We start from the raw sequence: 25,285 nt of genomic DNA, 5'->3' as shown, positions 1-25,285 counted from the left end.
GGATGGCTAAATCTCACATAAACACAAAAATTGCTGCTATTCAAAACATTGTATTTTAGATTTCATGCCGCACTCGTAACTCTTATTCATTACATGTTACTTACTCTCTTAAATTCATTAATATGCATAAACAAATGAAAATGATTCGAAGATCACATTGACTAAAGGCTCTAGCTGCGCGTTGCTTTGTTTATTTTGCAGTTACATCCGTTCGATTCTGACACCAGAAATTCAACTTTTTGTGTGTTTTTATTACTAGTTAATTTCTTTCCCTTTTCCATTTCAATTTTTTAGAAAACTTTTTCCTATACGTTTCCAAAATGCGCGTTCAAAACATTCCACTTATTCTCCTTCTTAAAAGTAAAATTTTATTCAAATATATGCAGGATTATTGTAAATTAAAGAATGCTAGCTCTCGAATTTGCGCTACCATTGCTATTATTTGATTGGAATGTAATATAAAACGAAATCTTTTAGCCAAATAAAAATGACTAAGCTCTATTTATTCAGGACGAACGCGTGATGCAAAAGTTCTAGCTTGTGTCGACTCAGAAATCTTTCGAACGCTTCGATTCGAATCTGGTGCTGTTCGTCACCGGATTCTCAGACGACCACATTTTGAAGACTCCATCTCATTAAGGGGTAAGACGCGGAATGATGAGTGTATTTCTGGTATTCCCTTTGACCTTGGATTTCCCCTATTAGATACTAGTAAATGTAAACATTTCCTCCTTTCATATTTCCTTTCACCCCTATTTCGCTGGATTAAATCCATCCTAACGCATGCGCAAAAGCGCGGAGGGTTTTACAATCCATTGCTGAATAGTACCGGAAATAAGTTTTCACCTCTTTTTTTTGCAATACTTTTTTCCATAACTACTTTTATGATATTCATTGTTTCCTTCGTAAAATAAAAATTTCCTTTTGATATTATATGATGATCTTTTGATACTTTGTAACTTATGGACTGTTAGATCTAGCACATGCGAAGGTATTTCTACTCTTCAATATAACGTGCATTTAGAACTGATGTCGTCTTCGGAGGTATAGTGTATGTCACTTATCCTACTTCTAGTATTATTTCGATTATGACTGCCAAAATGTAAACTTCTCTCTTTTTTTAATTTTAAATAATTCGTTCTTTATTTTTATAAACGCTTTTATGAAAAATTATTCGCCTCACGTTTTTCAAAAATACTTTCAAAATATTTCACTTATTTTGTTTCGTTATTTTAAAATTCCCATAGATATACATATTACTCTAATTTATGATCGGCGAGCTCTTAAAAATTATGGCATTCTCGATCTGCTTGAAAAATGATTGTTGTTTCTTAACTGTCTTAATGCGCTAATTCGAAAAGGACAGTTAGAAATTAAATCTTAATGTTTTTTCTTCGGGTCCCCCCCCCCTTCTTCTCTCTTTATTTTTTAAAAATTATTTGAAACACTTTTTCTAAAATTTCTTTTAAAATATTCTACTAATTTTATTTCGTAAAATCATATTTCGTACAAATATACATATGAAATCTGTAATTTATGGATGATTCTTCTCGCATATACTCAGGCATTGCTGCTGTTCCGTACGTGATGCCGGATTTGTATGTGATACAGAACGAAAATTATTGCACACGGTTATAAGCAAGTATTGTTTTGCCTCTTTCGCATGTGCGTCGTTGCGAATATTGCTGCCAGAATCAAAATTTTGAATCAATTTTAAATTAATTTAAATTTGCCAGAATCAAATTAATTTTTTAAAAATTAATAATTTTTTCTCAGTTTTAATTTGAATTTTTTTGAAAATTATTCACTATATGTTTTCTAAAACTCTTTTTAAAATATTCTTTTTATTTTATTTCGTAAAAGTAAAATTTTTTGCAAATATATATAAAACATGATTTGATGAAACAGGCGTAGGCAGTACTTTAATAGTTTTCATTCTTCATACCCTCAAAGAAATAGTCAAACTTGAAGCTTTTACCAAAGTTGTGAACCAAAAGCAACGTTGTGAACTGTATTGGAAAGCAGAAAACGAGATAAAAAAGACCATAAGAACGTGTTTGGATTTTATATATTTTCAGAAGTGATTATGCCGATTCAATACCGTCGGAAATTTATTAGTCCGTCCAAATCTGAAATTCAGGTTACAGAGAAACCGGAGTTCAAGCGATTGGATATTATTTTTAGAAAGAAGTTTAATTAAAGATTCTTGCAATTTTATCCTACCGAAAGCCTCTTATAACAGCAGTGTACTTGCCATCATAATATTCTGCGACAATGGAGCAGCTTATTAAATAGTTAAACTTTTTTTAATTCAATTTGTTACTGATCACGGCTTGAACAATAATTTAAAAATACAATAAAATAATTATAAATGTACAAACACTCAAATTCAATAGAAGAAATATCATTAATATATGTTTATTTAATAAATAATATTAACTACATGATTAAATGAAGCATTACTTTTCAAGAGGTTGTTTTGATTACTGGATTGAAAAGAAATGCAGGCACATGAGACAGAAAACATTTGTAAATTTTTTTTTATGACGATTCTTAATTTAAAAATAATTCTTGAGAAGATTTGTTCGTAATTTAAAAATTTTCTGCATTTTTTTTTTTTAACTTGAAAAGGCTTTTTATTTTTTAAAAACAAATGAAATGCAAATAAAATATGTGACATAGCTTTTATCAAAATATGTAAACAAAAAAGACAATGTTTCAAAAAGGCGAAAAAATACTTCGATACATATTTTGGTTCAGTAACATTTCCTATTTTATTGTCATTGGTGATACGGTACTTTTGTCACCAAATACACACGAAAGTATTTGATGCAAATGCTACAGCATTTTGCTCCATATTAGATTTTTAAACTAGTAATAATTATGGAAATTTTCAAAAATAATAATATTTTTAAAATTAATTTTGTAAATTTGGTTTATCCAACGTTATAAAGATATCTTATAAATATGCAACTTGAATTTAGTTTAACAACCTTAAAGGAAGATTTCTTTTTAATATAGCAAAGCATTTTACTAACATTAAAATTAAAAATATTTCTTGCACTTGATTACAATATACAAAAATGCTGTGCCATTAAAAATATGCAAATAAAATAAAATACAATTAAATAATTTTCATTTTTTTTCCAACATGAATTATTTCAAAATAAAATACCATTTCAATTTTTCAAATGGCGAAATGTTTAAATCTATAGATTTCACAAAATTCAGAAATAAATGTACCTAATAAAAAACAAAGTTACTAAATAGCGGATAAATATTCATCAGCGAAAATCAAGTATCAAAGAAAAAATTAAGAAAAAATGGGAGATTTAAAAATAGTTTCTATAAACCAAATAAAATTTGGAAGAAGAGAACCAAATGGAATGTTAAGTGACTTCAAATGCATCAATATGCTTCAAAAGCGAAATGGAATAAAATTATTATAAAATGTCCAAACTCAATAATGTGAAGATGATATTAGTTAAAATTTTGAATTATAGCAAGTGCATAGATACTTGATATACTTTTTTTTTTTTTTTGCTTTGATTATTGTGTGTTAGTATAATTGTACTCAGGAAATCGCTACATTGTGTTATTTACAGAATGATTATTCCGTGAATTTTGCTAACAAGCTTGACGATTAAATCTTATTTACCTTTAATATTTTTTGTTAAATTTAAACCTATGTGAAAAGCAGCAGAGAAGATATTACATTTTTTTCCTTTATTCTTGATACTTAAACTACAAGGATTATCTTATGGAGAGGTGAATGTTAAGAATTCAGTTAACCACGTGGTCTTCTTGTTCGGAGCCACCTATCAATCATGCAAATACCACGTGGTCTCACTGTTCATGCTAGATTATTTACTTTTTATACTAGAAGCGAACTTAAATATCATGGATTATGTTGTGTGTGATCTGCTGAATATTATGGTACGTGCAGTTCTCTAGGTCTGCTACACCTTGTAATATTTTCTTGGATACTATGGTGTAATCACGTGCCCTTGTCTATCAAGTATTATTTAAATTGTTATTAGAAATTTACAGCCTAAATTTATTGATGTTATCAATAAACCACTAACAAACAAACCTGTGCCTTCAAATTATCAAGTCACCCAGGCACCAATCTTCACTATTGAACTTAATTATTGCAAATCAAGAAAGAAACAATTTTTCAGAGAATTATTAACAAGCTTCTCTTCTGTTCAACCATAACACGATCGAACAAAATTTTGTTTCCTGGTAAGAGAGAGCAGTAAGTCCATATAAAAGGACAAAAAATAATTGTGTCGACATCATAATAACATAAAATAGTATATCGGAATATTAAAAAAAGTGGAAATATTTTTCTATTTTTTTTTTCTGATGGAATTTGCGTTTTATAATAAGTGTTTGACAAGGCAGCATACTTCTCTAGGAATTAAAGCCGTCTCTATAAAAATCACGAAAGAATGCAAAATAATGATAGTAATAATGAAACGAAGTAAAATTAGAGAAGCAGAAGAGAGAAAATGCAAGCTCACTCAAAGATAGGCTTGGAATGTAAGAGATTCTCCATTCTAAGAAATGTAAGAGAATAGGGGAAGTCTACAAAATTATATCCATTTTAGCTCCACTTATATTATTATTGAAAATAAGAAAATAAAAGTATGACATTTTCGTCAAGCTAAAACCTACATGGATTTATATCGACAACAGAAACCATATACAGAATTCACAATTAATATTTATTGATTATTACTATTATATGAATTCGTAATTTAAATTTTTATGCAAAATTTGTAATTATTATTACCCAAGTAGCACAATAGCCCAATATTGTACGCAAATTATGTACATAATAAGAGAAACATAAAGTACGCATTCTCTTTATCTCTTGAGGAAAAGGAACCCAAGTAGCAAAAGATCGTCAGCCAATCATTGGCCAAGCATCGCCCCACAGAACAAGCGAGATTGGGGCAAGATCGCCTCCAATCTCGCACCGACAATGTCATGTCCCCCGACAATTCGCCGCGCGATGATCGCCCCGGCTTGTTTTCGACGAATTTGCCAATCATTTTGCGACGTGTCATTATCACGGGGGACGTTATACTAAGCATTTCGCGACCTGTTTTATCAATGGGCGACCCAATATCAATAATTTCCCCGCGTGTTTTAGCACTGGGCGACCCAATAGCAATAATTTCGCCATGTGTTTTAGCAATGGGCGACCCAATAACAATCATTTCACCATGTGTTTTAGCAATGGGCGACCCAATACCAATCATTAGGCGATTTATTTCTGAACACTTTCCGGTGTCAAACTGAAATAATAGTTTAGTGGTTATTCAGTTTTCTAGATCTCTAGAAACTAGGGTTATAATATTTAAAACTATCGTACTTCCAAAATTTTGTCAAAAGACTGAAAATACGAAACATTTGCAGTAGTTTTTTTGTTTCTTTTTACATAAGAATAATTGTGTTTGTTGCTTGTTTTGATAAATTTAAAATTCCAGAAAACATTTGCTTTTGATAGAATGACATTTTCCATGATTTTTCATCAATTTTTTCAACTTTTTTTAACTATCGTTGTAGCATATATTTTACCACAACTTAAGTTTTTCTTCTTCCAAATGACATAATTTTAAAATCACGTTGTTCAGAATGTAAGAATAACTTTTGGAATCCAGTGGACGAAATAAAGTATCTTAATTTTTTTTAAAAAAGTTGCATATTATTTAACATCGCCCTTTGTCCCTACCTACCTGTATGAATCTGTATTTTCAACCGTGAATATAATTAAGAAAACATATAGTTCTCTTCTCACTAACGACCACTTAGAATCCAGTTTAATATTAGCAGTAAATAGTTATATAGTGAGATATTCTAGATTGGCGGACAATCTACTAACTATAACTACGAGAAGTAACTTTAAATGAAAATGATTTTTTCAAATGTATTTTGAATTTTTTTATACTAAATTCATTATTTGATATTATTATATTTGTGGCTATTATTATGTTGGTAGTTGTGTAGGTAAATACATATTCCGTATTTATTATTAAAGTTGTAATAAAGGTTATAGTTAAAACTTAAAGCTTAAACTTTTTGGCTCACCTCAGCTATGCCACTGGGTGGACCGCAACACCTTTGAAAAAAAATTAGAAGTAGCCCGTACCCTGGAAAAGCCTACTTATCCTTGATCTATGATCATGTACTAAAACATTACACCAAAAAGCAATATCATCATTTATAAAGAGTACCGGTTTTATAATTTGATTTGATTTATTTCTAGAAATAATTAATTCCAGATATAACTAAATTAATTTTTATTTCTTCATTATTTACTACTTCTTTTTCTTTACTTGTTAACAGAGCCCTCGTTACTAGATGAACTCTTTCAATACGAAATCTTTGGTTTCACTGACGAAAGCGTAAAGAAAAATTTTTAGATTTTTTTTTTTTCACTTAAGTTTTATTTTTAAATTTTGTAGTTCCATTTTCAAATTTCTTGGTTCTCATAAAATAAGAAAAAGGTTGTAATGTCATAACTATGATGATGGATAATTGAAATTTGAAAAACAGAAAAAGGGAAAAAAGAAATGTAATATATATGCATAAAATAATTTCCACTGTTATTTTCTAATAAAGCATTTTTCTTTCATCCTCCCAAAGGCATTTATAGAGACTTTTAATATTATGTCTTTTGTATTTTAAATCGTATGGATTTAATAGTCTATCCCTGATTTTTAAAAGATCAAAGACACTTGGAAAGTGTCCTTGGACAAAGACAAGTGTCCTTGGACTTCCAAGGACACTTGGAATAAAACTTACTTATTTCATTCCATATCCTTCATGAAGGGCATATTTTTAAATATAAAGCCTAAATTTAAATTTGTTATCATTATTAAAGATCAAAGATATTGAAGTCAAAATTTTCCATCAACTTCTTGCCTTTTCCAACGTATGGATATTTTTGAGAATGTTAAGAATAAAATAATGTGTATCATCCGAGGACATCAAATCATAAATGTAACTTTGATTGCCTTAACTTCGATTTTAAATAATATTTTTTCACGTTTTTAATGACAAAACAGATCTTTATTAAAATAATTTTTATAAAAAAATATCTTCATATTATTCCTGTGAATGTACATCCTAATTTTGACTGAATTATAATTTCAAAATATAATTGAGAAGTTTTCTGAATCGTGCATTAAATTTATGTATTTAAAAGGTAAACATTTTTCCACTAATCAGTTTTCTAAATTAACTGAATGTACTTCAATTAAAACTGTTATTTTTCCCCCGAGGTTATTTTATCGCATAATTTTCTAAATTTATTATAAATTTAAATTTGGAAGATATTTCATCATAAATAGATTTTTTTTGCATATTTTATATAAAATTCCTATTGGTAACCACACAAAAAGCATTGATACGCAATTCTCAATCTGCATTAAGTCGTGCATTCCTTGATATTCGCATATGAAATTACTTTTTTTTTTTTCCTCTCTGTTTATTTAGCACTCTTAAATTCCAATTAACGTGATTGTATTCCATCTTCCTTTCAATAATTATTTGAAGTTTAGAAGTTTAGTTATGCTTACTTTAATAAATTCGTCTAATGCTTTCTTTTAGTTGTATAGAAGAAACGAATAAACATTTTCATATCGATCAATATAACTGCCTGTATAAAAAAATATATTTTATATGAAAATTATTCACACAATAACATTTACTACCTTAATATGATATCTTTCTTTGTACGTTATGTAGAAAATGAATAGTTTCGAGGAGAAGATGTATTTTTTATTAATATCACCTAAACATTAGACAATACTTTGTTATTTTCCAAACTACATATATGAGAAAAAATATTTAAAAAAAACTGTAGCTAAGAATTTAATTGAAATGATTAAAACTTCAAAGAAATGAATTTTAAGTTTCATCATAGCTGATACTTTTATTGATATTTTATCATCACAGCTGATATTTATATTAAAAAATACTGATTGTTCATTGTGCTTAAAATTTAACGCTAAGTCGCTCCTCGGCATGTTAATATGCCATTAAGGATATACGATGATAATGCTATTTTATATACAATGTTAATGTTAAATTTCAAAGCCCAGATAAAGTAAAATTGCTGTAAGTTGGGAAAAAAAAAAAAAAAAAAAAACAAGAGTCACGGATTTCTGTCAACCAAAATCAAGTGGACCTTTATATAAGTCGTGACAGACTCCCGCAGGAGGAAAGGAAATGACAGAACCAGAAAATATTTCCTGTCTTTTCAGAGCAATCTCACCAAGATTTTGAGGAGGTCATAGCCATTCTTCCGTCCTCTTAAATAAGACCATAAAGGAGAAGGGGAAACTTTGTCAATAGATTGAAAAGTGAATGGGCCTGATATTCTTTAAATTCGAATAACATTCAAAAGCTTGCTGCATATCAAAGTAATTGGTGTTACTCACAGGAAAATGTTCGTAAATGTAAAGTCATTATAACCGATGTCAGTGACTTATTAAAATGATGAATGTTTGCAAAAAGGCTATCATCCCAGTATCAATTATTTGATTTTTGTTTGCCTATCATGTCACCTTCTATAGGAATTGAACATGCTGACGCCATCTATTGACAGAACATAGAACTAGGATAAAAAGTTTAAAGAAATGTCATTTTTTTTATTTCAATTTTTTCAGACGTATTTTATTCAGAAAAATAAACTGTTTTAAATAAAATTAAACTTCAATAAATAAATTAAGTTGATCACATTTTAGTTAAAATAATGAATTAAATATAAATTATCATTAATAAAAACGTATTATTATTAATTAATAAAATTATTTAATTAAAAGTGCGAGTGAAATAACAGTTATTTTTAACAAATATTTAAAAATGGTAATAGCAAAAATATTTTTTATTCAAAAATTCCTGGTATTTTTTATTCAAAAAATATCAGGAATTGTGTGTGTTTAGATTTGTCTATCTTCCATTATGCGATGACTCATGAATAAGGAAAATTGTTGCTTTGCAGTAAATTGTCCTTAAGTATTTCTTTTTCCATTTTTAATTGCTTGCCTTAATTTTTGGATGCTAATTTTCTTTACCTCTCTCTGAAGTAATAGTAACAAAGCGAAGCTTGTGCTTCGATCATTTTAAGAAATCTGAACAAAAAAAAAAAGTTTTTCATTTTAAAAATATTAAACGATTTTTAAAATTATAAATTATTTTTACCAAAATTAAATCCAGATTGAAATTAATATTAATAATATTGGAAGAAGAAGAGTTGGAAAGAATGGGGGACTACATTTGTATGAAATGAAGTGGTATTGTTGATGTTACTATTTTTTTTTGTATTTGTAATGTTCTTGACGTATATTCCGGCAAATCTGCTAGTTTCCGATGTGAGTCAATTTCGTTTTCGTCCTGTATGTAATTTCTGTAAAAGGAATGTTTATACTTTGTTAAAAAAATTTTATGTGATTGTAAAGGAAATATATCCTATTAATTGATTTTCAGTTAAGAGGAATGAATTTTATTTTGAATTATCCTTATTTTGGTTTCTTTTTCTTTCATGTAAGATTTGATAAGATAAGAATGGATAGTTTTGTAAGCAATTGTATGAGCTAAACGAAAAGAAAAAGAGGGCATCGAGTGGAGCAATTTTAAGTCTGGTAAGAATTAATTTCTTAATATGACTAAAATGGTGTTATTTGCTATATTATATGCCGTACTTTATTATTCATTTAACAGGATTCAAATGCCAGGGACAAAAGTCCTATTTATATTTGATGCATGTGCTTTATTGAGGAACTTTTTGCTGCGATTAAAATACAAATTTTCTGTTTTGCTAGAATTAATTTTATTTCATTTAAATTTTTAACCCTAATTTAATCTATTATTCGTCAATTACATGAGTGATGTTTGCTCAATAAAAACCACTTCTGCTATAAACTCTAGATACCATGCCTCACTATGCGGTTTGAATATTAAGTAACCAGAAAATGTTAAAATGCTTGCAGCATTTTTTAAAGCATTGAATGCTTTTTATGAGTTGATACTAAAGTGATGAAACATCTTGAATGAGGTAAGATTATTACAAATTCTTTGATTTTTTTCAACTAACTTAAAAAGATTGTCAGGATTTCGAGTTAAATATCTCTGTATTAGCATATAGTATTCAGTTCTTTAAAATTTAGATAGATTTAATTAGTTTTTAATTCATTTCTGTGTGTGTTTGTGTCAAATTAAAAAAATCTTATGTTTAGTTATTATGTAGATTTTTTTCTATTGATTTTATTCAATTAAAATTTATAATATTGATGTATAAAAAGTAATGTAGAAGCCTAAGGTTAATTTTGACTGAGGAATTTATGTAATATAAAGAATATCTTATCACAATAAAATTTCTCATCAGCCTAAGAAATGCTGGTGATAGAGAAGATCTGTTTCATTGTTCCTGAAAAAAATATATCTGAAAATATTTTATCTCATTTTTCAGTATCTTTATTCAAATACAAAAATAACAAGGTGATAGCTTTTCAAAATTGTTTTATCATATAGCTGTCAAAAGAAACTTTTTGATGTAAAAAACAAAATTCACATTGTATGAATTATTGTTCATTTAATAGAATTATCTTCAAATGATAAGTCCTGATAGTGTCAAAAATAAATAGGTATAAAAGATTTTTAATTTTCATATAGTAGAATAAAAAAAAGAAGGGGGGGAAAAGAAAAAACTCTTGCTTTTAGTAGGAAGTGGACTTATTTGGAATGTTCATAAAAACTGCTTTGTCCAAATCATTTCTCAATTATAATTTCAAAATAGTTATTTTAAAGAAAATATTAATTTTTTTGACAAAGAGGCTTGCAACTGGAAGAATTTAACATAGTAATATAATAAAATATAAGAAAAAATTCTAAGAAAATATAATGGTTTTAACATTTATAAGTAATGCTTCCATTTTATATCATTAATTAATGAAAATAAGCTTTCTTTAAATACTTTATTCATTTTTTACCATATTTTAAAATTATAATTAAAGAAAATAATCCCCAGTAACAAGAATTATTAAAATTTAGAAGAAAAATAAATTTAATTGCAGATATTATACTCGGGTTATTTTTTATGCAAGTACAAAAAAATCATACTGTGCCTAAATTTAAATTATTATATTGATATATCATTGTAATTCTCATGCTTTATATGTACCTAATTATTATTATATTCTTAATATTTATTTATTTTTAAGCCCATGTAAAGAGTAAAAATAGCAGAATTCAAGAATAAGAATCAAAATTGTATACTATATACTTTTGTGTTATAGATTTTAAATTGATAATTTTAATTCAATAATTTTTATTCAGAAATTAACTATATAATTTTGAGTTTTGAAGAATTATATTTAAATTCCAGGTAGATGTTTTCATTTTCTAGGAAGTCATGAATCAAATCATTTCATTTTAGTACCTAGGTTGTGTTTAATTTACGAATTATTTCTATTCATATTAGCCCTTATGAATGCTGAAAGAGAAAATGTACAGTAGAATTGCCATATTGCCCTTATCTAAAATGAAAGTTTTCCGTAACTCTGTTTATGTTAAATATCCGAAACGTAAAATAGGCAACTTATGTTGCGGCAATGTACATATAGTTTCTTGAATCATCTATCATCTTTTAGGGAAAAAGAAATAATATTCTAAAATGAAGCTTGTTTGGCTGAAATGTATGTCCTATATTAACTTTATTAAGATAGGTTAAATGATTTTTTTAAGCTGTTGAAAAGGTGTTCAAATTAGATTACAAGCAAGTGCCTGAATTGGACTATTAAAATCAAGGGAACTATTATCCTGAATTTGAGAAATCTCAGAAAATTGCTATACTTAATAATAATCATAAAATAGGAGAAAAAAAGCGGCCAAATAAATACAGGGATATTTAATATTGTTGAAAATTATTTAAAGTTACATGGTTTTGTTATATTTATAAGCATGTAAAGAAAGAAATACATAGCATAAGATATTGTACTTTGGCTCATACATTGCGTTCGGATGTGAAAAAATTATTGTAACTTCTGTTTTTTTTAAACTACTAGTGTTGCCAGTTAGTATCCAGTGATGCAATTTTAGTAAGGCTTTAAAAAAAATAATAATTATTGCATTTTCCCCCTTTTCTACAAAAAAAAACAAAAAAAAAACTGTATTTTAATAAAATATAATATCTTTCTATGACTGCAACTTATAAAAGTGCTTAAATGATACAAATATCTAATCTACATCTTTCCTAAATAGTTTTCAGTCCACAAAGAAATGCTTTTAAAATTGATAAATTGTTTGCCTGTGTTTAATTTTGATATGATATATTAGATTAGCCAAGAAAATTGCTTTTTTAGACATTTAAAATTATTAATAAAAAGCTATTTCATAAAACCTTTTATTTGTTCTTTTCTTTCAGATTAGAAACAATGTTTCAGAGTTTCTTCAGACGTATATCTGCTCCTAATAATGACCCAAACCGTGTGATAGAAGTTCATGCTGATGATTATATCTGCAATAATGTGGTTTGTCGAGATGACTGTTTGGTGCTATACAAGACTTCTGAAAATGAAATTCAGAAGCTTGATATTGTCATGCAAATTGATATAAATCATACTTACAATAAAGCTTTCAGGTAAATGCTCTTTCATGCAAGAAACTTTTTCCTTTTAAATCATGAGTATTTTAATCACAGACTTATCAAGGAAAAATAGCTTGATTTAATTTTCCTTTCATACTCTTTCCTTCTTTTACTCTAAGTACTTGTTTCTAGAAAAGGTCAATTACTTTTCTTTGTTTTCTATTTTAGTCATTTAAGTAAGTAAAGGAAGTTAAATGTAATAATGAATTTCAATATTTTTATAATGCTTAAACATTGTTGTTTTGGCATTAATATTCTTATTCTAAAAATAAATATGACTTAAAATTTTTTAACTGAGTATTTTTATTGAAATGTTGAAACAAATTTTAGAAAATATATGAGATAAAATGCTTATAAATTCAATAAAAAGTTTATATATCAGTAAAATTTTTAAACATTTTTTTTTAATTCTTTTTTTTATCACTTTTTTTATATGTTTGCCAGGCCAAATCATTTTGTAATTATAGTTATTTTTATATTTTTTTATTGTAACAAAAAAAAAAATCAACTTTTATAGTTTGATTCATTTTATTTTCAAGTAAATAACTTCCTTTTTTTATCCTGCTTTTGAAATTCGTATGAATCAACTATAAATTTCTACTCATTATTATTAATTTAGTAGAAATTAATGTTCTCAATAACAATTAGAACTATTAGTTAATGTTTTGATTTTTTTTAAAGACTAGCATTAAGTCTATAAAAAAATCTATAAGACTAGCATTAAGTCTATAAATAATAATTATAAGTTTCTAAAATTTGTTTTTTGTTTTAAAGTGATATTATTTTCATATCATAATTAAAAAGACTTTACAACTAACTGCTATTGCTGTGGGATTACTTTTAAGCTTCAGGTCACAGATTCAAATATTTTTGACAAACAAAATTCAGAAAACCTTTTTTTCTTTTTGTTATGATTATGGCTTAATTCATTTGTATTTAAAGCTAAAGTCCTTTGGTACTTTCATACAATATAAAACCTATTATTATCCAATTGGTGTACTCATGACTTTGTCTATGTCTGTGTGTATTATGAGCAGTTTGCAATTGTACGAAGATAATGAAAGTTATTTTAAAATTAACTTCTTGGCAGTTGATTAAAACTGTAGAATAGAAAAATTGTAGAATAATGAAATTAATGTAACCTTAAGGCTAATTATTCAAATTTTTGGTGGTGTAAAATAATGTTTGCATAATGATTTGTCAGAAGAGGTACAGAAAAATTAAGAAAAAAAAATTAACTCATTTCACACACACACAACTAGAGAGAAGTAGAAACTGTTTAACATGGGTGCTAAATTTTGTTTTCATCTGTCTAGAGTATGGAATTGTTTGAGGCTCAAGTGGTCATTCAAAAGTCAGATATGAAGAAGAGAAAATATTAAGGATGGATTTTTGCAAAGGAATTCTACCTTGATATTATAAATAAAAATTTTAATAAAGTCATTTGTTTAAATTGATATCCCATGTGACTTTTTCTGTATTTTTAAAATTCCTCGGATTTTTATAAATGTACCAATGTTTTACTTTTATTTATAATTTATTTTATTGTCATTATAGTTTTATTTTGTATTTCCATTATTAAATTCAGTAAAATGATCTGATTTTTATTATTTTGTGTAGCATCCATAGAACAAGTGATGAAGTGAATGGGCAGTTACTCTTTTGCCAGTTTCGAGACAAGCTTCCACTTCTCGTCCAATGTGTACCTGAAATTGGAACTTCAAAGATTGCCCTACAAAGTGTTTCTCAACTTATTCGAGAAAATCCATCCTGGACAACAGCTCACATTGCTGCCCATCTGGGATATACAGAATGTTTTAAAAATAAAATTATCCAAAGGTAGTGTCACTCTAATAATTTCATGTGCTTAATTAAATCGATATGAATATTAAATGTGTGCAAAATTTACTTTCTTGAATAGAATGTTATAATGTACAATCATTGATATCTCAAGTTGATAGTATTATTATGAATGTCTGCATTCCTATGGAGTGTCAGAATATGTGTTTTACGTTATATAAATTGTATCAAATTAAACAATTTTCTTCTTAAATATAAGATTTTTATTAGTGAGAATATCTATTATTGATATTCAAAATTAAACTCTGTTTAATTCTAGTAATTATTTTTAATGCATGAGTATTGTATCCATGACTACATAACAAAGCAAAATGATATAGTTCCCTTTAAATGTTAGCATAAGTTGTTATTGACTATAATGTTATACATTTATAATATGATGATTATAATGACTTAAGCAATGTAATTTGTAATTATATGTTAAGTATTATTAATGTTTGTGTTGCTCAATAAAGTGTAATATGTATAATATTTTCAAACAAATCTAGTATTAAATAGCAGATTTATTAAGCATACATTTTTAATATATTGTACTAGCTGCCAATCTTAATGTTTGTTAAAATTTTAATAATTCAATATTTTATGCAATTCCTACTTTAATAACTTCTTCATCAAAATATTTTAAAACTTCAAATTTTGATAGTCATATAATTCACTCATAAAATTATAAAGGCCTTCAGTCATAACGTAATACGTTTCTCTCTAATTTTCTGTTAGCTCTCATAGAATTTATGCTTTAAATTAAAGTGGAAAGGATGAATCTGTAATTAATATAATAATATCTTTTACTGAAACAAAGCATTTTTTTATAATATGATTACTGAAAACAGAGTCACTGAGCCTGTAATCTTTATGGACACTAAGAATATATATCTTAATTTATGTAATATATCAAGAATTTGTCAACAAAATTTTCTCAGATTCATCATGAGCCGATCGATTAATTAACAATGTTTAATTTTAAATGCATCAAATATTAAGAAAATAAATAGAATCGTTTGAAATAATTGGCCGAAAAATGTTAATCCTAGCCGCATTAGTGTGGGAAAAAAAGACTGTAGCCTTACTCATTTGGCTGTGGGGAAAATGAAAAGATTTTTTTTGGCGGGAAAGTTAGTTTTTAATAAATAATTAAAATTCTAATTAAAAATTCAAAAAAAGGGACACCAGGTGCACATTCCCGACCTCCAAGGTATACATGTACCAAATTTGGTAGCTATAGATCAAACGGTCTGGTCTGTAGAGCGCCAACACACACACACATTGAGCTTTATATAAATATAGATTAATTGATTTTTATAATTATATTGTATGTCAATGGTTTACAAAGTTTATGCCTTAAGTAGCCTGAAATGCCTAAACATCTGTATAGGGACACTGTGAAACTTTATGTAATTTTCAGAATTTAATTATGTTTTTAATTTTAATTTATATCATTTAATGTCATAGGATAATAAGCTATTGGTTTGCTAAAACTTTACTAAATGTGACAGATTTTGCATTCATAAATAAATAGACATAATTGTCTATAATAAAAGGCTGTTAATTAAGAAATAGTTCTTCATTTTTCCAGTACAAACTTTTATGTCCAAGTATCAGGTTTTGTGTGTGAATTATTCATTGCAATTCTAGTATTTTTATATAAGTAGTTCAATGAAAGAAAGATAAATATTCAATGTCCATTCATTGAATTTGCTTCTTAATTAAAGAGAAATAGCTCTCTGAGAAGGATAAAGTTTAGAGATTTTTCCTTATATTTGCTACTTTCTATTAGTAGAAGGTTATTTTTTTTAACTGTTATCATCATAAAATCAACATAGATAAAAAAAAAAAATAGGATAAGGGTAGATGTGTAAAATTTAATTGCAAAATGGATGAAAATATTTGATTCAGTAATCAGCTAGTCTGATTTTGGTATTTATTAAATTTGCAAAACACATCACTCAAAAAAAAAATTCTTTGTTTTTTTTTCTTTATTAGAGCCGGCCTTCTCTATGAAGGGGCCCAGGTGCAAGAAACCATTTGCGGCCCCTAAATTTTTTGCAAAGTAACATAAATAAATAAATACAAACATTTATTACTATTGCCTGTTTATTTAATGCATGATTTTGTTTTTGTTATTAATTACATCAGGAAAATTACACATTTTTCTAATTTCTTTTTCGATACTTAGTATAACAAGTGCATATTGCAATATGTACTAGTTAATTAGTACATATTGCATTATGTGCTGAGCGTTATTTACATCCCTTTTAAACCAAATCAAATCCTGTAACAAAACAATTATTAGAATTAGGTTTTCATCTACATCGTTATTATAAAATATTGCAAAGTTTTTAGAACGTTTTTCTCCATATTTTTCTAAAGTTTTTGTATCAGTGATTAATTTGAAATACTTTTAAATCATTCTTCTATCTGTACAATAACAGTATCCGTTACAGAATTAAAAAATAACATCTAAATTCCTCAACCGGGTTTTCTACAATTTCATCTTCTTCTGTTTCAAAATATAATTTTTCTCTTTTTCGAATTTAGTTTTCAAGAAAATGTTCTGAACGATTCAAATTATGTGCTATAGCTTTTGCTTCATCTAAATATGAGTTAAATTTTGGATTTCAGTTTTAATTTAACTAAAGACAATTTAATTTTTAATCGGACTAAATTAAAATCCCAGTCAAAAACTATTATTTTTATTTGAAATAGCTTATTGATTGCTAATTTTGAACAGTACTGTAAACCATTCTGTTAAACATAAAATAAATATCATTTCTTTATTGAATCCAATAGACTTTTAGCTTTGGATACCACTGTAATATTGTTATTTGCATCAATAAATTCTTGGGCATTACAAGTTTGTTCAAACTATATATGCACTGCTTTAACCATATCTATTTTGGCTTCCCAACAAGTGTAGCATAATGGTTTGAGAGTAATGTTTAAAAGATTTTGTAGATTTTCCTATCTTTTTGTAGATGTAGATAAAAAGCAATACAAACGTTGCAATAACCAAAAAAATTACAATATATACTGCTGGAAGCGACATCACAAATTAATAAATTAAAGGAGTATGATAGGGCAGGCACACACATAAATTGTACGAGGGTTTAGAGCAATTATTCTAGATTTTACACATTTATATTTCCCTTTCATGTTGCTATCGGTGTTGTATGCCTGTTCACTACAATCCATAATATCTAAATCAAGCTCACCTAATATTTCCGATAGAGCTTTTGCTATTCCTTCTCCACCCACACCAGTTACTTCAATAAAACCTATAAATGACTCATTTATATTTAATTTTTTCTCTTCAAAATTTACATACCTAATAAAGACTGAAGTTTATTTTTTATGAGAAATAACAGAAATAAAATCCATTTGGATACTGTAATACGTAACTGCATTTGCATTGTTTTTAATTTTGTTAAGAATTTCATTTCCTAATGTACGAACAATTTGTTCTTGTAATGTATGAGATAAATCATTGACAATTCTGTTTTTGGAATTTTTCATTCTGTTTGTGTGATCCATAAGCACAGAAGTTGTATTTAATTAGTAATTCGATTACACTTAAAAAATTTGCATTATTAGGCATTCCTATTATTTCATGAATTCCATGAAGTGGAATATTATTACACTCTAAAAATGGAACCACATCTACAATTCTTTAAAATAGTAATTTAAGTCATGCCATTTCCTTATATATATTAATTTGGATTTGTTTTATCAATAGTCGAACAAAAATTTAGTCATAGTAATTCTTTCCAAGAAACAAACAAATTAAAATGACAACTAGAACACTCATAATCTTGCACAGTTGATAGCTTTCTCCAGTTATTATAGCCACCTATAAATCGTGTAGTTTGGTTATTTCCTCTACTATTGGAAAACCGTATACAACAAAAACAAAATACGGAGTTTTGCGTTTTTGAATAAATTAAAAAGCTGCAAAGTTGAGTTTTACCATTTGGCCTTTTTTATAAGTAGTATGTAATGGAAAATGATCTCCTTCAGCAATTCTAGTAAAAATTCTTTTGTGTTATGCAGGTCCGATTTTAACACAAAACATTCTTAATTTATCAGTTTTAATACTTGGCCATAAACCAGGATCATTTATACTCTCTTGATCATATTAGTTATTATCAATTTCATCATTATTTTCTTTCGTTCATATTTGTATAAACACTTGGTTCTTCAACAAATTTCATTGTTTCAACATTTTCATTGCAAGACTGCGTACTTTGCGTGGAACTTTCATCCCCAGTCATAGTTTGAATTGTAACTTCTGAAGTCGAAACAATTTCATTGCCAGAATTTCTTCTTAGTCAAGATCTACTTGTGACTTCTTGAAGTTTAGCTTTTCTGATAATTTTCATTTTTGGGACCCAGATGGATATTTCCTTGGCATGGGCATTATTATATCTAACAGTATTAAGCAGTTTATAAAATGAATTATGAAATTACTATATGCTATAAAATATACACTATTGCCTAGTAGGTGAGGTAAGTGATGGTAAATCTACTTGCTTTATATGAAAAATATTTTGTACACTTGCACTAAATTATAATATATATTGTAAACTATGTATATTTCCAAACTGCTCCATTTAAACTTCTTTCTTAATTTTTTTCATTCCGATTGTGGACAATCAAGAAGTATTGTAATGCACATTGCTAGAAGTTGATCATTTAATTTATCGTCGTTTTTTTTTTTTTTTTTTTTTTGAACAACTTAATATAAACAAACATACACAGATGCATGTATAAAAAATATTACATTAGATATAGAAAAAAGTAGACAGCTGATGATTTATAAGTTCATTTGAATTCAGACTCGACTTCTGGGCACCGGGCACGGCATGCTGTCTTAACATGTCTGAAAATAATTTCTTTATTCTTTAACAACCCCCCCCCTTTTTATAGGTATGATTGCAATTGTTGCCTATTAAAGGCGTCAGTTGTTGCTCAGCCAACCATATGAAAACAAGCTTGTAGACTTTTAGTATGTGTAAAATTATTATTGTTCAGAACACAATTTTAATTCTTAAACATGGTGGGGAGCTTCCTCAGTCTCGGGTGCTAAGCACTGGCCACACTTCCCAGATGGCAGGCCCTGCTCTTTACTTGTACAATAATTATAAACTCTTCTGTAAATTTTATTTTTTAGAGTTTTACATAGGGCACATGAGAAAAACTTAGATTTAACAAAAGATCTTTTAACCATTAATGTATGTAATTTTATTATTAAATAATAGTTATTGTAAGTAATATTTTGTTAAAAAAATGAAATTATAGAGTCGTTTTCTGAAGAGAAATAAGTATCTTTTGAATGAAATCTGCTCAGGGTACCTTGTATATTGCTTAGCATTTTTTTCTTTTTTTTTTTAAGATTCTGCAATTTATTTTGGAATTTAGGGGGGAAAAAGGCTCCTTTTTTGTATATTATTGTATAGTACATTATAATGTTTCATACTAAATATTCTTAAATAACATTTAATTCTTAATGATAAAAAAAAAATCCCTTTGAAATTTATTTGTATATAAAATCAGCTATCTTTGACATCAGTTTGATTGCCTTTTAATAAGGTGCGAGTTCATTTTAATTGAATCTCTTATGCATAGTTTGATATTTAGTTGTCTTAATATTCTACTTATACTTGAAATACTGATAGACATTTAAACATGTTAATTTAATTGTTCTATTCATTGTGAATATGAAAGGAAATAGAACATGTGACATAATTTAAAATATGATTGCATTTTATTATATTTTAAATTCGTATACAAATATATATTCCTTTTTTTCGTATACAAAGTTTTATTTCTTATTTCTCATTTAAAATATATTTTTGACACTAACATTAAAATGGTGTTGTATGTTTTTATGTGCAGCAGTGTTAAAATTTTGTGATAAAGGATAGAGTTTTTAATTAATATCTTGCGAAATTTTATTTATGAATTTCACAAAAAATTGAAGAAATAATAAAAAGCAAATTCATTGCAATTTTTTTTAAATATAAAAACAAAAAAAAAAAAACCAGCAGAGTTATTTAGCTTTAAGTAATAAATCGGAAATGCACAATTAAATATTTGCATAAAGAAAGAAAATAATTTAATTTTATTTGAACAGTGAAAAGTATTGTTGCCAATAATGCATACAAATACTTTTAAAAATTTGTATTTGTAAATAAGGCACTTATTCTTATGCTGTGTCAAAACAAGGGTTTTACTAATCAAAAGTTTTCTTGAAGTTCTTTTATTAACCTAAGTAATGAAGTCAAGAAACTTTTACCCTTATTCAACTAGGAGTTAACAAATTTTATTTATTTCTCTAACAATAAGATTTTCTCTTGTTCTTCATTCATTCTTTTATTATCCAGCAATATATATATATTTCTGTCTGCTAACCAAAGATTAGTTGAGCCATTTTTAAGTATATACTAATTACTCATTGGCAATCATAAATGTAATCTTCTTATTGATCAAAGATATATAAAGATTTTTTTTATTCATAACTCGACTTTCTTATGAGAGTAAATATTAATATTTGCCCTTTTTTCTTCTTTTTTTTCTTTTTTCATTTATTCAAAAATTAGTTGCTTTAAAGATTTAAATATTATATAAATAAGCTATATTAAAACTCCAAAAGTAAAGCAAATGAGGAAAACATCTTTCATCTTTGTAGTCAGCATACCAAATATAGTAAGTAAAAAGATAAAGAAAAATTATTCCCCATATTTTCCCTTTGAATTAATGATATGACACTTTAAATTTAACAAAATATCTAAAATTTGATTAATTTTGATTACTTATTTCTCTATAGTATATGTAATTTTGCTTTACTATTCTTTTACAATATGCAGTCAAGTGAATGTAGCCTGTGACTGTACACTACAGACTCCTCTTCATGTAGCTGTAGATGCTCAACAAATCAACTCTGTCATAGCTTTGATGGAATTAGATGCTCGCATTGACTGTCAAGATGCAAATGGAAACACGCCTTTTCATCTTGCTGCCACCACTACCAAAGAAATAATTCAAGTGAGAAATTGTCAATCAGTTATCTACTGACAATAAAATATATATATATGTTTATGTAAAATTTACTTTAATGTTAAATTTAGTTTCAAAATTAGATTTACGAATAGATCAAATATAAAACATTAATGACTATCATTTCAGTTAATTAAAAATTATCATAAAATACACTATTATTTTTTCAAATATTATTACCACAATAATAATAAAATTACATTATTTTCCAAGTAATTAATAGTTATTTTCTATTGAAATGCTAGGTATTGCAAATGACTAATAGTTAATAAATTATAATAGGAAAAACTGTTAAATAGTTTTGGCTAATATTGGAGTTGATAAATAAAATGGATGGTTTCTTAATTAGAAACAAAATTATAATCTTCTTTATCTAAAATAGTTATTAAGTGTTATGCTGCAAAATATTTTATTGATAGATTCCTATTTTAATTTGTCACAGTATGCTGGCATCATAGGGTACTATTTTTTATTACAAGTGGCATTTTCTGATTTTAGAATGTATCATTTTGTAAAATTAACTTTTTTCTTAAATTCTGGTATTATCACTATACAGTCCAAACATAATTTCATATTAGAGTTTATTCTGTCTGCTTTGTAATACATTATAAATAGTCTTACTATCTTTTGTATCTCCACATATGTAATAGCTAAAATTGTGTTTGATGAGGAAGACGGGGAAGGGAGGGGTGAAAAAGGGATATAAAGGGATTGCAAATGTTATTGATTTGAAATTGAAGATTGAATTTGATTGATTGAATACCTATTGATTTGAAAGTAAAGGAAAAAAAAAAATTGTTTAATATTTTTGCCAGTTTTTGCTTTAAAAAGGCATGCAAGATTATTATATTGATTTGTAATTTTGAAACATTTAAAACATAAGCAGTAGAAGTAAGTGGTATAAACATTAAAGCAATACTTATGATTAATATTTATTGAATTTAACATTTGATTCAAATGTATTTTTAAATATAACCTTCATTATCTCCTAATAAGTATTTGACATCTTTCAATAATGTTTTGCAATTGATTACATCTTAAAATTTTTAATTATATTTATTCATAAAAATTCTATGTTATTATAAATATTTCAATTTTGATGCTGCTATTACAAATTTGTGTAATAGTTGAGCTAAATATGTATAAATCTGCCTTTTTCATTGAAATAGGAAAAAAATATATTATAAATAGAAACATTTATAAATGGAATTCTGAAAGAAATCTGTCTAATATTGTTTAATCCTACTTTAAACATTCTAATATCTAAAGAGTAATCTGCTATAGCAGGCTCAAATATATATAATATTGCTAGGTGTAACAATTTTTTTAATATTATTTTTTAAAAAATAACTTTTCTCTTTTAGGCTTTGACTAGAAAACCTGCTCCAACTGTGATAAATATGTTTAACAGCAAAGGTTGTACTGCATTCCATTTAGCTTGTATGGCTGACCGAACAGACTGTGTTATGGAATTTTTGAAAGCTGGAGTTGATGTAAATTTAGGTTGCATTCTGAATTTAACTGAAAATAATTGTTCTGCAGTTGATTCCCCTTCAAGGTAATAGAAGGTTGCTAATAATATGATGTTTATTCTGAGGTTTTTATATTTAGATTGCATTTTTTCTCAGTTTTTTAATCAATATTTGTTTTAATGATAATTTAATATTTCTTAATATTCCAAATTTATATTTTCACTTCTACATTACTTTATTTTACTTTTTTTTTTTTTTTTTTTTTGCCAAGTAATGCAATATATTTGTTTTTTTCTGAAAAAATACATTTTTTTTCTAAAAATTAATAATTAACAATTTAATTTTACTACATATATATATATATATATATATATATATATATATATATATATATATATATATATATATATATATATATATAGTAATAATAATAATAATTCTTGAAAATTTGTAACTGCTTTATCTGTTTCTCCTTTTTTTTAATATATATATATATAGATTGTTTATTATATATGAAGTAGTTTGAAAGCAAAAACACTTTTTTATAAATATTTTTTTACTTGAATATGCATTTTATTGTTATGCATTTAAGTTGTTTTACATATTCATGATTTCTCTAATTTTGAATAGTTTTTAATGCACAAAATTGATTTTATAAGATATTAATTAGATTATTGAAAAAAAATCATTCTTCTGGAAATATAAAAATAAAAAATATTTTTATAAATATAAGAAAAATATTAGTTTAAATTTAATTTATATCAGTATTTTTTTAAGTAAAAAAATTTGCCTTTGTTTAAAGCTGCATTTGTATTTCAATCTAACTATAGTTTTAGTAATACTTATATGCAAGAGATATATTCTACTTTTCTAATGTAATCCTAAAAAATAATCAGTGCAATAAAATACAAATATTTTTTTAATTATATAATCTATCTTAATGTAAAAAAATTATTATGTTATATTTTTAATTTTCAAATTAATTGTGGCAGACTAATGACTAATATGATTTAAATTTTTAGGTCAATGAAGGAACTGCTGGATACTTACAGCAATCGATTTTTCAACAGTGATATTAAATATGGAGGGACACCTTTGCATTGGTCTAAAACACCAGAAGTTAGTTGATGTCTTTGTTATTTGCAAATGTGTCTATTTATTTAATTTTAAATATAATTTTTTTTAATTCATGTGTTTGTTGAAGAAAAGAAAACTGTATTTTTTACAAAGCAGTATGAAGGTTGAGCAAATTATAAAATTTTTCTTGCCAAAAAGTGACCAAACAATATTCATCAAATTTCATATATATTAACAAAACAGGAATCCATTGCTTGCGAGCTTAGATGAGGATCAATTATCCTCGGTGTTTTTTTTTAGGTAATAGAAATTTTATTATACAAGATTTTGATTCTAACTACGGCACAATTACTAATTTCCAAACCATAGAGATATGCATTCACTTCTGTTTGTGTAAATATTTTAATATGTAAAACATTGTTTTATGTTGCTTGAATCAATAAATTTAAGTTATATGAAAAAATTTATGAAATATTTTTACAATCCCGTAATCATATTTAATAAAATATTTTGGACATTTTCACATTTTAAAGAAAAGAAAAGTTATATTCTTCTATGATTAAAATTGATGTGGATTTAAAGTATTTAAATTCCATTATTTTATATTTATTGTAACTCATATTTTTGGTTTGAATATATTATTAGTTACATTAAGTTTATAAAATATAAGGTTTTATCTTTTACAAAATTCTTGTGTTCTATGCTTTAATTTAGATGTGAGAAATGAACTATGTATTATTAAATTGATTTATTGTAAATACTGTATTGGTATACCAAGATATATTGTATCTTTGATAAGTCTTCCTCTGAAAGGACTAATTTATCTACAAAGCAAGTACATTTTAAAAGTATTTTGTATATAAAATTATGTAGTCATCTTGGTATTCATGAGATCAAAATGTCCATTTCTCAGTTGACAGAGCTTCTGATAGAGCATGGTTGTAATGTAAATGCCAAAAATTTCCAAGGAGACACTGCACTTCATGTGATGGTGAAGCGCAACCGCATCTCTTGTGCTGTGATGTTGCTTAGCCATCAAGCAGATGCAGATATTCAAAATTCTGAAGGAAATACTCCTCTTCACTTGGCTGTTAAGGTAAATTTGACATTTTTTGGACACAAGTATGGTAATAATCTGAAAAGAGCAACCAAACTATTTTATTAC

At 26.4% G+C, this 25,285-nt stretch overlaps 1 protein-coding gene across 3 annotated transcripts in view; it reads left to right on the top strand.

Annotated features, from left to right (window-relative positions):
- Positions 1-623: 623 nt before the first annotated feature.
- Positions 624-25,285, top strand: part of LOC129975169 (85/88 kDa calcium-independent phospholipase A2-like) — a 37,741-nt gene continuing 13,079 nt past the window's right edge. The window contains exons 1-8 of one of the 3 annotated variants that reach the window (XM_056088137.1): positions 624-642; positions 9,567-9,659; positions 12,440-12,655; positions 14,282-14,500; positions 21,382-21,559; positions 22,936-23,129; positions 24,066-24,162; positions 25,034-25,216. In XM_056088137.1, the coding sequence (XP_055944112.1) occupies positions 12,450-12,655; positions 14,282-14,500; positions 21,382-21,559; positions 22,936-23,129; positions 24,066-24,162; positions 25,034-25,216 (1,077 nt within the window). In that variant the 5' untranslated portion in view covers positions 624-642; positions 9,567-9,659; positions 12,440-12,449. The other 2 variants (XM_056088135.1, XM_056088136.1) reach the window with 2 other exon arrangements.

Source organism: Argiope bruennichi, chromosome 7, assembly GCF_947563725.1.
Source record: "Argiope bruennichi chromosome 7, qqArgBrue1.1, whole genome shotgun sequence".
Lineage (NCBI taxonomy): Eukaryota > Metazoa > Arthropoda > Arachnida > Araneae > Araneidae > Argiope > Argiope bruennichi.
Note: the sequence above shows the minus strand (reverse complement) of the source record. Positions and strands in the feature narration are given on the sequence as shown.